Source organism: Artemia franciscana, chromosome 13 (genome assembly GCF_032884065.1).
Source record: "Artemia franciscana chromosome 13, ASM3288406v1, whole genome shotgun sequence".
In the NCBI taxonomy this organism is placed as follows: Eukaryota; Metazoa; Arthropoda; class Branchiopoda; order Anostraca; family Artemiidae; genus Artemia; species Artemia franciscana.
Genome location: NC_088875.1, coordinates 26,694,548 through 26,711,284, shown reverse-complemented (window position 1 = coordinate 26,711,284; position 16,737 = coordinate 26,694,548). Strand labels below are relative to the sequence as shown.

The following is a 16,737-nucleotide window of genomic DNA, read 5'->3' as shown; positions in this document are numbered from 1 at the left end:
TACCAGACCTAGAAATATAGGAGTTTCAACTGAATAGCATTAACCATTCTTAAGATACTAGCAATTCAGCCTATGGACGACCTGGATTAAAAATATTGTCTTTTGATTTAAATCAACATCCCCTTAACATTCCCTGAAAGTTTCTACGTAATACTGTAGAACGTTTCTGTGATATTGAACAAACTCCAGAGACAACCTAAATGCAGCATGTATTTGATTTAGTTTATGATCACCCTCAACATTCCCTAAAATTTCAACTTAATAACCTTAGCCTGCCTAGAGGTATTGACAATACCTCAATAATCCAGGTTTGGCAACCTTGATGTACATAGTGCTTATTAATTTAGTTTAAAACCCCCCTCAACATTCTTTGAATGTCTCAACTTAATGGCCTTTGCTGCTTCAGAGATTTTATGGATACATTCTTTTGGCGATCTGGATACACATAGTTGCAATTTATTTAGTTCAATACCCCAATAACTTTTTTTAAATAATTTTCAACTTAATACACCCAGCTGTCTTTGACATATCTATTATATGCCTTTTTACCAACCAGGACATACATAATATGTTTTTATTCAGTTCAACGCCACCTCTCAGCATTCCAAGGGGGTTTCAACTTAGTACAATTTGCTGTTCCTGAGATATTGGAGATATGCCTTTAAATAGCCTTGCCCTGTGCAAATATTGCATCAAACTCAAATATTGCTGTCAAACAATCAGTTCTTGCATATCTTGGCTAATCAATAAATCTCATCTCTTATTTGATAAAGGTGGATACACATAGTTGCAATTTATTTAGTTCAATACCCCAATAACTTTTTTTAAATAATTTTCAACTTAATACACCCAGCTGTCTTTGACATATCTATTATATGCCCTTTTACCAACCAGGACATACATAATATGTTTTTATTCAGTTCAACGCCACCTCTCAGCATTCCATAGGGGTTTCAACTTAGTACAATTTGCTGTTCCTGAGATATTGGAGATATGCCTTTAAATAGCCTTGCCCTGTGCAAATATTGCATCAAACTCAAATATTACTGTCAAACAATCAGTTCTTGCATATCTTGGCTAATCAATAAATCTCATCTCTTATTTGATAAAGGTTTTTCAGCATACATTGCTGGTAAGAACAAGCAACAAATCTGCGAATTGTTTTTTTTTCTGCTTGAGTAATTAGATCAGAAATTTGGTATTTGTAAAAGAGCCACTGTAACTCTAGTTCTTTTTTCTGTCTTCATTTCACTCTAACTTTCCAAAAAAATTTAAAAAGCCTCACCTTCTATTTATTTTGAATTTGATGAAAAAAGACAAGTTGGAAAATCAGTTTGTTCATTTCCTAAAACTACTTAGTAAATAAAACTCACTTTAAAAAAAAGCACTCTGCTGTGCAACAGAGCTTCTCTGATAGAGTTATGAACTTATTGATTCCAAAAGATTGGAGGGCAACTATTCAAATTTGCATCATTCATAATGGTCAATCTTCCTAAAGCATTTAAAAATACAAAATATAGCTGTTTTAAAAAAGACCAGTTATTAATAACCCTACAACTGGAATGGTTTTGTCAGGAATGAGATTAGACAAGTACCTCCTACCCTTGCAAGAAAATGCAAACTCTTGATTGATAACACAACAGAAATTGATAAAGTGATCATAGAAAATTTTGCTTTGTTATTATGTTACCTGTCAATATAAATTGCACTTTCTTTTAAAATATCACTGAGTTACATCAAGTCAAATATTAGCAATCAGGCTTTTGCAGCTTTGAACCTGATCAAACATAATCATAATGAATATGAAACAAGACTTGCTGTAGATTTGAGCCGAAAATAGGATGGTCAAGGGAATCACAACTCTTGACTAAGGACATCAGAGAGATCTTAAAAGTAAAGTAGGCTCTATCAAACTAGCCAGATATATAAGAGCAAAAGAAGATCTGTAAAGGGGAGAAATTTCATTGATGTGCAGCACTCCTTATATATTATCAAACTGTACAAGTAAAATTCAGGGGATTGCTTTAGAGCAAGACATTAAATTCTTATGAGAAAAATCTTTAGAAATTTTGGGGGACCGGGGACCTTCATCCCATAAATACACCCCTACCCACAGCCCCTAGGGCAAGGATAACTAACTTTGCAAGTCACACCTTGTTTCCATACTGATTTTTATAATGAAAATGAAGGAGAGGATGTTTGATCACCCTCACTTTTGAAAATAGTTCAGTAAATTTGTAGTTCTCTATATAATTTAGCTAGGATGAAAGTGAAAACATCATTTGTTGCCCTTTTTATGCTCTTTCATTATTATAGTAATTGCTTTTGGGGCTAATTGCATCTTGAGCCCTTAAAGCAACCCCAAAGGTGTTTCATTTTTGCAACCACAGAAAGAAGTTATCAATGAAAGAATCAAGAAAGTTATCAAGAAAGAAAGCAAAGGTATTGAAAATTGGTTAAAAACATATCACTAGTTTATCAATAAGTTATTAGAATAAGCAATTACCTTAATTACCTTAAATTGTAGCTTGGAGTAATCTAAGGATTTTTCCTTGTAGAAACTCCAGAGATGATAATATGTGACACACAGATGAATATGTACACTTGACTAGTGGCTTGATGTTGCTGACTTGAGCACTTCCCAGTTATACTTCTATTCTTTTGTTGACTATTTGCTGTTGAGATGGTTCTTAAAACTGTTTGTGGTTTGGTCAGCGATGATATATGGCAGGAATTTGTTCTAGAGGTTGGCAACATGGTTGGTCAGAAAATGGGCACATTGCTGCTCTGAGGAGTAAGTTATGTCTCCTTGTATGAGAATCCTGAGATCCCAGAGGAAGGAGATCAGAAAATGCCTTTGAATTAATATGTTTATGAACCAGAATGGCATCACCCTGTCTTCTTCTATAAACCAGAGTTGGGAGTTTCAGCTTCTATAGCCTTGTAGGGTAAGGGAGTTTTATTTTTGAAATATGACAGAGCATAAAAAAAAGCATCAAATGATATTTTCACTTTCTTTGTAGCTAAATTAGCCTATAGCCTATAACCAACTAAAGATTTACCAATAGATCTATTGTTCCTAAACACATCCTACTTCATTTTACATTAATAGGCTACCTCAAAAGTGCAAGCTAAACCACAAACCATTTTTATAAAATTGGTTCTTCAAAAAAATTCTTTTGTTTTAGCTAGTTTTCTACTCTGGCTCTTTTCTGGAGAAACCCTATTCTGGTGAACATATGCAAACTCACTTAATTTAGCTAGGAAAATAGTGAATATATCACCTGATGCCCTTTTTTATGCTTTTTCCAGATTCAATAATTGCTTCTGAGACAAATTCTATTTTGAGCCTGAAAGGTAACTTATTATCTTGTGTATGGTTTTCATACTATCATACTTAGGCTATTTTACTGTAAACACTGGAGAATTGAAGTTAAACCTTATGTAAATACCAAAACAAAATAAAAATACAATACTTGAGAGTCAAATTTTGGCAATAAATTTGCAAATTAAGGAGGGGGTAACCAAACCTAACCCCTTTTTACCTTAGCTTGGTAATACAGGACCCAGAGATCAAATCACGCTGCAGGAATGCACTGCAGGGCCAACGCAGGTACCTTAGTAGTCAAGAAGCATTGTTAATTCTTAAATAAAAATAATAAAAACCTAACCCCTATCCCCTAATTTGCAAATATACAGGCCTAGTCCAAATTACATAGGCCTAATTCTAATGTATTCTGTCACCTGTCATGGATTTTTACACTAAGAGTAATTTAGGCCTAATTGTTTCTTAATACAGAAAAATAACAGCAGTTTGTTCTCAAGTTTTGTACAGCATAAACTTGAATGTTGGCAGTATAAAACATAAGTACTCAATTCTCTGTGATATTTCAGTGTTACTTTAGCAAAAATAAAGAGGATACGCTAGTGCTACTGATTCTACTGCCCATTTCTAGTCATGGTAGCAGCAACACCACTACCTTAATAAAGAGCCAATCATGGTTAGAGAAATACCTGCTTGACTAGTTAGAGATCCGACCACAATTCATAGGTAACCCTCAGACTCCAAACATAAACACTAGGAATATAGATCTCATTTATTGTTGAGTCTAAGTTACACTCATTTTTTGCAGATTCATTTCTTATAAATTTATTTTTCCGTCTATTTAATTTTCAAATTCTTGGCGTAATATTGGCCTGCTGTCAGTACGGCGTTCACTAGCACAATTTCGCTTATTGCAATAAGCTATATTGAACGCGGGGTTGATGCTGATTCCATTGCAGCGACAGGGACTAGCAGTGAAGCATCTTGGTCCAATATTAAATTTAACGTAGATGCTTTGTACACAACAAAGTTCGCTTTGTTTTTGTTAATTAATAGTAAAATGTATATTTCTCTATATGAAATTAAAAAGCATAAACTATTCATGGGAACTGGCAGGAAGGGGTCATGCCCCTCCCCAGGAAATTTATGACAATAAAGTATTTATAAGGAACCCAAACGAAAGAGAGCATGATAAGGAAAACCCATGGAAAAATGTGTGTTGTCCCATTGTTGGCTACCTGCCAACAGATTTTGACACTTAACTAGGAAAATATATTTTCTTATTTGTGACTGAGTAACCCATTTCCAGTTTCCACAAACACCTTTTTCTATGAAGGATGACAGATTACCGAAGATTGTCCTTTTTGGCCAACCGTCTGGGGCTACACGGAAAGCAGGTCGTCCTTGTCTGGGTTGGGAGGATGTCATAAATAAGGATTTAAAGGAAATGGGAACTTCCTGGGAGGGTGTAAAGAGGGAGGCTTTAAATAGATTAGGTTGGAGGAGGAGCGTGCGTAGCTGTGTTGGCCTCAGGCGGCTTGGTGCTGCAGTGAGTTATTAGTAGTAGTAGTAGTTTGTTTGGATTAAAAATAAAAATCAAATTTTTCATAGTAATGGATGCTAATTAAATAATGATCCTTGTCAATAACAAAAGTATAAGTGCCTAACTATTGATAACATCAATTCAAAGAACCCCTTTTTTATGGTGATCCTAAATATATATTTGTTTATTATTAATTAGTACACAAGAAAGTTCATAAAATTATAGAAAAAAAAACAAGAAAAACAACTTAATAATGGGCAAAATATGTCGGTATATATATCGGTAAAAATATGCCGTCAACTTTTCTTTGAATTGCAAGAGCACCCATGAGCTGGTATACAAAGCAACTATAATGAGAAATGTTTCCCCAGAACAGAATGCTGAGCATTTCTATATTAACCTCTGAACGGATACGTTTTTTGTGTTTTATTATAATTCTTTTTCAAGGAGTGATTTTGCTTATCTAGTTGTCACTTTAAATAAGATTTAACTTTTGACATTTGTGAAGTATAAAGGTGTCATTAATATTGGTTTTAGTATCCAAAATTAAATTAAAAAAATTAAATTGAAAAATTTTATTTCATTGTCATAATCTTAGTTTAAATGTTTTACTTTGATAATGTGCTGCTTTTTAAAAACACTGAGTCTAAAGGCATTAAATATTTTCCTGTTTGATAACCTGAACACCAAGTTCATAGCTGTTGGTATTGTTAAAAAATATCCGTCCAACGCTTCGGCAACACTAAACAGAACTAAATACTGGGAATTCATATCTTATTTTTTTTTAGTAGGCCATCTTTTGTGTATTTTTTGTAATTGCTTACTTTTTTCATTTTTACATACCTTAACTTTAATTAACATACTGTTCCAATGCCTTTATAAATTTTTTTGTCTCTAAGCTTCATTAGATAAAAAAAAGATTTTCACAGCCCCCCCCCTCAAAGATGTACCCTCAAGACAATTCAATTCTTGCAAAAACTAACCCCGGACAATTACCTATAACACGTCCACACGTAAAATTGGATCAGTAAAGAGGAAGTAAGACATGTAAAGAAATTTCGTATAGGTATTTTGGAAAATTCACCCAGTGTAAAAATTTTCCCTGAAAAGTTCACCCGTTGGAAACTTCTCTCTCCATCAAAAATCCTCCTCATACAAAACCCTCCCAGTGGAAAATTCATCCTCCCCTTCCCACCCGAAAAATGTATGCATACTTTTCAATAACTGATACTATACGTAAACAATGGGCAAATTTCATAACTTGAAATTCTTTCCCCCGGATCTGTATGGCGGTCATTTTATCTTGAAAGACTTAGCTATTGGGTCTTTCAACTATGTTGAATGAAACAGCTATCTCAAAATTTGAATCAGACGATTTTGGGATAAAGGTGGTATGAAAGGGGACTTAGTTACCCTCCGATTTTTTTGGTCACTTAAAAAGAACACCAAAACTTTTTATTTCCGTCAGAATGAGCCCTCTCCCGACGTTCTAGGCCCAGTGGGTTGATATTTATTGAACAAGAGCTGAAAGCCAACATTGGATAAAAAAGTAAGTCACTCCCATCCGGACATTGTACACAGTTTATATTCAGTAATATTCTAGCCCTCAGATATTGTTCAAGAAGGCGAGCTTGAACCATAGAGTTCACCATGTCGGATAACATTTTGACCAACTCTTACCATTTTCATCAACTGGCAAATATCAGCTAATTTCTTAGGATATCGGAAAGCTGACTAAAAATTAATAATTACAAATCCTCCAATTACTAAAGACATTATTTGCAATTAGCTTTACCCGAGAAAAATTCTTATCAGGTCCAGTTCTTACACAGCTCCTATCCAGCAATACTTTAACCTGCAGGAATTGCTCAGGAAGGGGAGAAAATAAAGAGTACGAATGTGAATATTCTGTATTATCAGACAACATTATTTTCTGAGGCCTTTCCATTTTCTTCCATTTGAATATGTCAATTTAATTTCTTTGAATGTCACATTAGTCCAAAAAGCTAAGAAGCAATTAAGAAGTGCTAATTAATTTACTTTATTTGAGTCTCTAATTGCTATATACTGACGGCTAGCAGGTGCCTGGACAATTAATTGGAATCGAGAAAATATACGAATTTCCCTATAGTCAGAATAATTATTTGAATCGGAAAAAAAATTCGATTCTCAAAATCTCCAATTTATTCCACCGTCAAGTTTTATTTTCTAAAATAATATAGGTGTAATTAGGTTTCTATTTATTATGCAAATAAACCCATTACTTGACATTTTTGTAAATCTGTGTTTGTAGATGTGCAATTTTCTTACAATTGTGTTGGCTTGCGTCAACACAAGCCCGGGCTGAGACTTGTTAGATTGAGATTTTTTTGCAGAATAAATTGTTAAAAATGTAATGAAAACTGTATCTAACCAAGATTAGGAATTGCCTCCCATAATCTTAACGATTAAGAATTGTACTCTTCTCAGTAAAAGTAAATTATTACTAGAAAAAAATTGAGCAACTGATGTGGAAATGATGAAGTAAACAGAACAATGAATCCTGCATGGTCTATCGTAATTCTATGCGTTTGCCGAATTTCGTAATGAAAAGAATTCACTTTTGATTATCACGTTAGAATTGGACTGCCAAATTGATCAAATGCCAAGGGACCTACTCTGGGGGAGGGGGGGGGGGTGTTAACCACCCTCCTCCCTTGGAATTCAATTTTTTTGGAATTTTTGAGCGCTTCTTATGCAAATTATCATCCACCCCCTCCCATTTACGTGACTGAACCTTGATGTTTTATTCTGTACGGAAACTTGCTACTAGAAAGTAAATAAAAAGCTTAATTCATTAGCCAAATAGAGTCAACAATCGCTTTTAGGACAAACTTTCTTTAATATTATAATGATAAACAGTTCGCCGGGAGAATGAAACTTTCAGTTATTGTCGGGATTCCATGTTTGAGCAGATTTCTCGAAGTTGTAGAGCCATTTACAAGTCTCTTCAAAATATCAAGGAAAAAGATGTTCAGAAAGCAAATTTTTGCCTCTTTACTAAATAAACATGCTTTGCTGAAAGTTTAATTTGCTGGTTTTCTGTTGGCTTGAAAGGTTTAGATTTAAAAAGACAAAATCATTGATTTCTCACTAAAAAAAAAAAAAAAAAAAAAAAAAAAAAAAAAAAAAAAAAAAAAAAAAAAAAAAAAAAAAATCAAAAGAAGAAATAATAAAACTGAAATCCTACTACTGCTTGTAGCAGCTTAGCGCAACACGGACAAATCATTGATTTCTCACTTAAAAAAAACAAAAAAAGAAATGATAAAATTGAAATACTACTACTACTTCTAGCAGCTTACCGCAACACCAAGCCACCTGAGGCTAACACAGCTATGCACGCTCCTCTTTCATCCCAATCTATTCAAAGCTTCTCTATTTACACTCTCCCAGGAATTTCCAATTCCCCTTAAACCTTTGCTTATGACATCCTCCCAGCCCAATCGAGAACGACCTGCTTTCGTCTAGCCTTAGACGGCAGGCCAAAAAGACAAACTTGGGCAATCTGTCATCCCCTTCATCCGCAGAGTACGTCCTAGAAATCTCAACCTTTCCCTCAGCGCCCTAGACAGTGGGATTGAACCACACTTTTCGTACAGCCTACTGTGTGAAATACAGTCAGTATACGGTAATAATTCGTAGACAATTTCTCTGTAAAACATCTAGAAAATTTTCCTTCGTTTTTCGGAGCGCCCACGCTTCAGAACCACACTTGACCAGTCATCACTGTAGCTTCAAATAAAACTGAAGTGACTGTTACAAATATGTTGGTATCTCTCAGAAAGTTTGGACATTATTGCTTTTTCAAAGTTCAAAAAAAAAAAAAAAAAAAACTGTTTCCAATATTGTTGATATTACTTTTAGCCTTTTATGGGTCTGAGGAGGGGAACCCTTCTCTTATTTGTACGGATTTATTTTTATTTTTCAAATCCATTTAATATCTTTTCGTTTTTGATTTACATTTCTTCAAAGATAGTACTTTCTGCTCGTTTTAGATTTAATATATGATATAAGATAGTTCCTTCAACTTTGCAATGTACTTAAATGGGAAAACCTTTTTTTTTACTTACTGTTTGTTTTGAATTGACATTGTTTCTGTATATGTACAACTAACAGTAATGCTGGTTCATAGATATGATAGCAGTTAATGCTAATTAATTGTAGAGTCAAAACCCTAGTAGTGTCACACTCATAATCGTAGTGGTGTCATCGTCTAAAGGGGAGTCGTCTTATAATAGTAACCATACAATGAATTTAGCTTTCTCTGTTGCAATATTATCCTGAGATTTGTAATCAACAGCCTCAGAAATCCTTATACATCTGGCGAAAATCCAGGGGCCTTTTTCAATTAGCTACAAAACATATTTGATATTGAACTTCTATTTTGTAATATTAGCCTCAGATTTGTAGTAAATAACAGCATAAGTCCTTAAATGTCAACGTTGCCAGATACCAAACACAGTTTGTGAAATTATGCATTTGGTATGTTTTACTTTAATAAAGTTACACTGTAATATTTATTTATCTCACAAGGACTGTCCACAAGGACTGTGGGGGGGGGGGGAGCTCCCCAAAGGAACTATATATTGCTGTGACTATTTTTTTTCAACAATGTATATTAGAAAATGAAAGTATAGTTCGTAATTCCGAATAAGCACCTAATGAAATTGATTCGTACTCCTTTTTTTCTACCTTTTCTTTTTCTCTGCCGCGCACAAACCAACTAAGAACCTGATTTCTCAAAATCCATGGCAAATTGAAAAATTTCTCAATTTTTTCAAATCACGATTTCTTAAAATTCACATATATGCCATCTATCAGCAAACAATAACTGTCATGTATCAAGATTGAAATATATGTATATATTTGTTTGGAAAAAGACTCAAGAGAAAAAAATTCCATAACAAAAAAAAAACATTTAAGATATTCAATTTTTATGTTGGCTCTCGTAATGACGGGTTATATTGGAACTTGGCATCACCAGTAGTGAATCTTAGCCATTTCGTACAAGATATACCCCGGAGGAAGGAAAAAAACATAAACGTTTTCACAGGTCTAGCTGTTTCTTCATTAGGATGATTACACTTTTTTGCCTATTGAACTTGCTCCAAGGTTGCTTTACAATGACCTGAAACATAAAAGAAATTCCAATGTGATGATAGTAGAGATATAAAAACGAACAAAGAAACACAGGCATACTTGAGGATAGAAAAAGATCTAAAACGGAAAAGACTTGTTGTACACAAAAGAAAAATTTAAGATGAGATATCTTACGATTTCACTAGCTTTACCATTAGGTAGAGCACGTTTATTAGCAGTATAGAAGACATATGACTAAAAATAAGCGACGCTTTTATCAAAAAATACGTTTTGATTTGAACACCTGAAAAACGAAGTCCCGTCAAGAACCTTCAGTGACAAATTTTTGCTGTGATAAATAGTCTCTTTGCTGATGCTTAGTTTTGCATCATATAACTCAAAGAAAAAGAAGAAGAAAAAAGAATATGAAAGCCATATACTAAAGCGGATGATCACTATGACTAAAAGCGTTTTTTTTTCGTATTTCAATCCAGAGAAAACATGCCTTAAAAACCAGAGATTAAGCAATTATCAAGTTTGAAGGGTTCCAAACAGTATGGTATAATGTAGGCTGAGCAACCAAATTACAAAACAACAAATGATAACGTTTAGATTAAACCATCATTTAGAAAAAAAAACCTCTAAAAAGACTAAAAAAGACCTATAAGATTTTTTACATGGCGAACTTGATGTTACATTTTCTGGATCTAAAAATTCTTTATGTGTCCAACATCCTTTGCAATGAAATTTATTAGTAAAAAATAATAAAAAAAATAGCAATTGCATGCATACTTTCATACATTTTAATAAGGGACTACAATGATATTCTATGTATTGTTTTTTTATTAGGGATCCAAGAAATGGGCAGATATTTTACAGAACAGCTTAAAACCTTCATTCATTGGACCAAAATGAGCCTAATATACAGAAAATTGTTATCTCCCCCCAAAAGGGCCTGTAAACGGACATAAAAAACTCTTTTTTAGTTGGCTAGAAACTTCTGTCCTTAAGTCTTTATACTTGGGGAGTCCTATTGCATAAGATCAAAAATAACATTTGATTTCCCCAAAAGTAGGGCCCGAAAAATTATCAAAAAAACGTTCATTAGGACTGTGCAAGGTGCATACTGTTTTGAGCAATAGTAAATTGAGTGAGTTAGATAGCAGCTCCTAACCGTTACCAATCAATACAACAAGGCCGATAGCAATTTATAAGGTAAAACCAGTAATAATAGCTCTTCGCTACATTATAGAGTTGTTCTCCTACGTTACTTAAACCTTTAGGATTGTACCTACGCCCAACTTAATCTTCCAGCTGTGATCTTTTCTCCTGCATTTAGAATCTGCCTTTTGTGACAGCGGACCCCGAGAAATCGGTTTCAAGACTTAGGGCCTAATCCAGGCCAAACTGAGTAATTTTTCGAGCCTTACAAGCAGAGGAGGATTGAAGATAGAAACTTTGGTAACACTTCCTTACATTACTGAAATTTCCTTTCACAAAACACTAAATATATTCAAAGTTCAAATATATTCAAAGTTTGAGGGGTAAAAGTGTGGCTATGGAAACATCTCCCAAGCCCTTACTAAGACTATACATACATCCTAGAAGTTTGATTGATGTAGCACAAGAGCTACCTAAGTAAAACTAATATTCTTCTCTAAGTTTACTTTTTACAAAACTATTATCTAAATATGGACTAGGAATAATTGTGAGACCAAAAGCCCAAGCCACCAATAGTAGCGAGAGATGTGATTCATACAGTGTGATTCATAGTGATTCACAGTGAGCATTTCGATGTAAAAACATTAATACAACCTATTTCAAATTAGAAAAGTATCTAATTTCAAACATAGTTACTGTTTCAATACTTACTGATAAAATCAGATACTGGTTCATTCTCTAAATCTCCTTTTAAAGAACCTGTAATTTCTTCATTGCTAACCATTGGTAAAAATAATTTGACAAATTCTGGTGTATAAGGTGGGGATACTATGTCTAATACTTCCAGCACAAAATACCGAATTAGAGAGACGTCAGTTTCACATCGTTGAAAACATTGTTTAATGTATTTTATTACAGGTACAACGTAGCCACGGCTTAGTAGATTTACCATCCTATCTAAGAGAGTCTTGCGAAGCTCCAGCTAAAATTAAGTTATTTTATTATTGGGCAGTACGATACAAAAACAGTTTCAAAAGAAATGAACACTACCTCAATAATTAAAACAGTTCAAAAACTACTTCAGAGTTCACGATATGTCACATCATGTACAGTAAAAATACGTTTAATACAATTACGTAGTGTTTTGAAGAAATATACATATATAGCGAAAAGAGCACAAATGCTATGCAATACAGTAGAAAAACAAAGACAATAACGACAGAAAAAAGTGATGAAATTACTTGTTGTTATTGGACAAGTCCCAGATGATAAGCTTAAAGACAAGGATTTGGTAACTGCTACATACTATTGTGTATGTCAAGTCTTCTGACTTAATCTTCACCTTGATCTCTTTTACAACAATCCCCTAAAGATGATGTTTTAATCTCTAAAAAAAAAATTGCCTATAAGGAGATTAATAATGACAGAGAGAGAGAATATGAACTAAATACTATTTACAATAGTTTATTAAAAAATAAGTCTAATCAAGGAATGCTTCTAATAGTGAGCAAGATAAAACGATTTTCAGAGCTCCAATCCAAACAAGTTTGAACTTTAAAATAACGTCAAAATGAATTAAACTTTGAGAGAGGTGATCTTGCTTTGGCTCAATTACTAATAGAAAAAAAATTACTTAAATTTTCTAACATCAAGGTACTAAAATGCTTTTGACCTATATATGACTTTAGTTGATTCAACATAGACTCTAAGTAAATTTTTATACTAAAATACTTTTTCATTTTAATAAAATCACATATCAGAGGACAACTCGGACACACCAAATACTAGAGGGAAGTCACGCTGCCTTGTGTTTCTGCTCATCACATTTGATTTCTTTAAAAACAACAGCTACAGTTAATCAGATGTGAACTTTTTTCATTTGAAATTGTTACAATACGAATGGTACAATTCGTATTATGGTAAAATACGAATCTTCTGGTATATTTTTATTATAATTGCTCCTTTCTGACTGAGATATTTGTTCAACTTTTGGTTTATTGAAAATTTTCATCTGGTACACATTAATCTCCTTCGTTGCAATTTTAGCTGGAAAACTGGTACGCTTTATTTCAAAGCGTTGGCAACGCTGTTTACAATCAGTTTTTGACAAACTGGATGCTTGTTACCCTGTTTATGGACATTCCATATGCTTTTAATGCAAAGGAATGCTTAACAGCCTTTAGAAAGTGCAACTTTTCAAACGTTTTCGCACCATCTGCAACTTTTATCAATGAATTTTTACAAGGATATAAATACGTATCAAACTAATATAATCGTCATTCGATTACATAACTTTATTTATTGATTATATTATTATATCATGTTAATACTATATCATATAATATTATGCTATTTATCGTCATTTGATACAGCATTTGATTTTAATAACCAAGCAAAACACCGATATTCGCTTCGAACATAGTTTACTGTTATGTTCGACATTCAAACCTAATTTGTGTTTAAATCAAATATTCCTTCGAATAGATATTAGAAGAAGACTACCCCTAGGATCTATCCAATGAAGGTGAACACCATCCAACGTTGTAAATAAGGACCTAAATACATCAGTTACACTTTTTTCGGCTAAAGCAAGCATAGTTTTACAGTCAATGCAAGTACAGAAACAAGTTCCCAAATAGGCTATTACAGGAACTAATATAGCAAAGTAGTATTAGAATTTTATGAAAAAAAAAACAAAACAAAACAAACGGCAACTGCCAACTAAATCGATATATGATAGCCGAGAAAACAATAATTGAAAACATGCGTAAATAATAGAGTTTTACTATCACCCCCCCCCCAAATAAGCTTTTGCGAAAATTCTTTATAACATTTTCAGTCCAAACATATGCTTCGTGTCAATGTTCCCCAGAATGAGGTCCTGAGTTTGAAGAGCCAAACTCATTAGCAAGAAAACACTTTCAATTAAATAATTCTCTTGTTGGATTCAGAATTTCATTACACAAAGTTATTAAAGCGATACTGAAAATAAAATCTTTGGAAAGTTGCTAGTTAAAAATAATCACTACATAAAAAACACCCCTTCCTCCACTTAAGTACTTGATATATGGATTTAATAAATATTAAATATACAACTTCTCATTGAAGTAAAGTTCTTACTTCCGACACCTCGGAGCATGTTCATTTATTAAGAGGTCAACTTGTCCTATGAATTAATAATTAGAAAAAAATTAGTTATTTCGTATGAAAGTAGAGATTGGCGTCAAGACTAATAAGGAGGGTGATTAAAGGGTGAAAAGCATTCCTAATATTCAGCCTTTGCCTTTCGAATAGTATTAATTTGAAAAACTTTTCCACAAAACAAGTTTTTCAAAGAAAAGTAAAGATCTCCATTAAGCCAAAAATGAGCAGAAATAAAGTCAAATAACCTTCTGAGTGTATAACTACCACAAACCACTATCAATAAATAAATGAAACTCAAAACGAACAGAAATTACAATAGATAGCCGAGTCAAACACAAAATGAGCAAAAATTGACATGCGTGGGGCCGATAAACCCACTATCTTCTCAAGACAAAAACATAATTTGTGCTTTCCTGAAAAGAAAAACAAACAAAAACAAATGACCGTGCATTGTCAGCTTAATTGACATATATTAGTCAATATTCCTTAAAGTTTTGATAATTTTTTATTAATGAAAATAAAAAAGAGTGAATTCTAATGTCCAGATTTCATGATTGTTATTGAGCCTTTTAGATACATATGAGAGATTAACGCTCCTTAGTTCCTTCGGACAATTATATTTTTAGTTCAAATATTTTCAAAGGTAGTCGGTACCTAAAAAACCTAGTTACCGAACGGCTATACTTGTAGCAGTCGCATATTTTTTCTAAAGCACTAATAATACGTCAGCGTAAAGAGATGAGAATCTAGGGGAGAGGCAGCCCCCTCATATTCACAATAATTCCCACTCAATTCAAGTTTAAATGTCACTCCTTACTTGTATCTGAAAAAAGCTAAATTTGATTTTTTTTAAAATGAGAATGGTCATATCATTGCCAGAATTATAGGTGGGAACAACGGGAGCATAAGTTTGCTGAAGTTCTGTCTTTTCGATAATTACAGAGGGCGTTATAGGTAAAACTTTCGTTAAATTGACCTCTTTTCAATTTTCTATGAAAATTAGTTCGATGCGAACCCCTACCCCCTCAAAGGAATTCCGAGGCGGGAAGGGGGGGGGGCTTAAATGCCATAACGTGGGCTTTCAGGCTAGAACTTACCAACTTTCAATGTGACTTCCCACTCAGCATAGCTCTAAACAAACGAGAGGGATCTTTAATATTACTCTCAAAAATTTTGTGACGGCGATGAAAAGTGAGATATAAAAAGAGGCTTTTGAGGTTTCTAATCTACATAAAAGATCTAAATCTTAAATGAATCGATTCATTGAAACGAAGCTTTCAAATTAGTGTCAGTATTAGCCCTTTATTATCCAATGACTAAATAATGGAAAGCACCACTTCTCAGCCGTATGTGTTTGGATACAGAGATGTTTAATTCAAAGCTTAATAAATTTTCCTCTTGTCTTTCATTGTAACTATTAAAACATACTGAAACAAAATTTAATTGGGAATGGATACCTGAACTAAAACGTCAAGTTCATCTTGACGAGATTCAAACAGGTTAACGAGTAGTTTAAACACTTGTGGATGTAGTAAATGATTAACAGCAACAATTTCATCGAGGAGTGCCAAATGAAGTGGAGTATGATCTGTAGACAATTTGAAATATGATGGTTCTGTGACTGTCACTTCAATCCATCGAAAAATTCCAACAGACACTACTGGATATCTAAAATAAAACAAAAAAGTGATAAAAAATGGGAAAGCTCAAGCAAGCCCTGATAACTAAACATAGAGAATGTAAAAGTTTTTTCTGGTTGTGTTGCGAGAATAGCGCTTTAGTTTTGTCCAGTTTTTTTTCTTGTTTTTTTTTTTTTCTATGCCAAATATTTCAATTTATAGAGAAAAATGATATAGGTCTATACTCTGCGGTTTCTACGGAAAATATGGACATCTGGTTGAATTGATGAATACGACACTATATTTTGGACAGTTGAGCCTAATTGTTGCCCGGGTTAAAAAAAAAAAAAAAAAAAAATGGTCAGAGGCTGTAAAGCGTGAGCTAAAGGCCGAAAAAGCCAAAGCTGGATTGATGAATATGACATTGCATTTTGGACAGTAGGGCATAATTCTAGCCTGGAAAAAAAAAATGGTAAGAAGCTATAAAACGTGAGCTGGAGGCAAAAAAGACTTGGTGATTCTTCGTCATCCACCTCTCCCAATCACCAATTTAGCAGAAAGGTAGGCTTCTTGTACTTTTTTTTAAAAGCAAAATAATGAAAGCATCAGGATCTGTATTACTGAAAGGCACTAACATGACCTATAGTTCTTTCAACATTTAACCTAGCCCTACCCCAGCTTTTCTGCACAAAGGAAGGCTTTTTAATCCTTGTTTGAACTGGATTTAGGAAAGAGATTTGAATACGTATCATTAAAAAATAAAGTTTGGCGTTACACCCCGTTGCATCCCCCGTCCTTTCCACCACCAGCTTTCTGTGGAAAGGTAG

At 33.5% G+C, this 16,737-nt stretch overlaps 2 protein-coding genes across 3 annotated transcripts in view; both read right to left on the bottom strand.

Annotated features, from left to right (window-relative positions):
- The window catches only part of LOC136034734 (uncharacterized), a 119,049-nt gene extending 114,867 nt beyond the window's left edge, over positions 1-4,182 (bottom strand). Inside the window, exon 1 of the mRNA XM_065716103.1 lies at positions 4,015-4,182. The gene's annotated coding sequence lies outside the window, so the exon portion shown is untranslated. The remainder of the gene's footprint in view (positions 1-4,014) is intronic.
- A 5,572-nt stretch (positions 4,183-9,754) lies between these two features.
- The window catches only part of LOC136034731 (negative elongation factor D-like), an 83,867-nt gene continuing 76,884 nt past the window's right edge, over positions 9,755-16,737 (bottom strand). For both annotated transcript variants that reach the window (XM_065716099.1, XM_065716100.1), the window contains 3 exons: positions 15,749-15,959; positions 11,859-12,129; positions 9,755-10,035 (listed from right to left, as the gene is read on the bottom strand). In XM_065716099.1, coding sequence (XP_065572171.1) covers positions 10,001-10,035; positions 11,859-12,129; positions 15,749-15,959 — 517 coding nt within the window. In that variant the 3' untranslated portion in view covers positions 9,755-10,000. The remainder of the gene's footprint in view (positions 10,036-11,858; positions 12,130-15,748; positions 15,960-16,737) is intronic.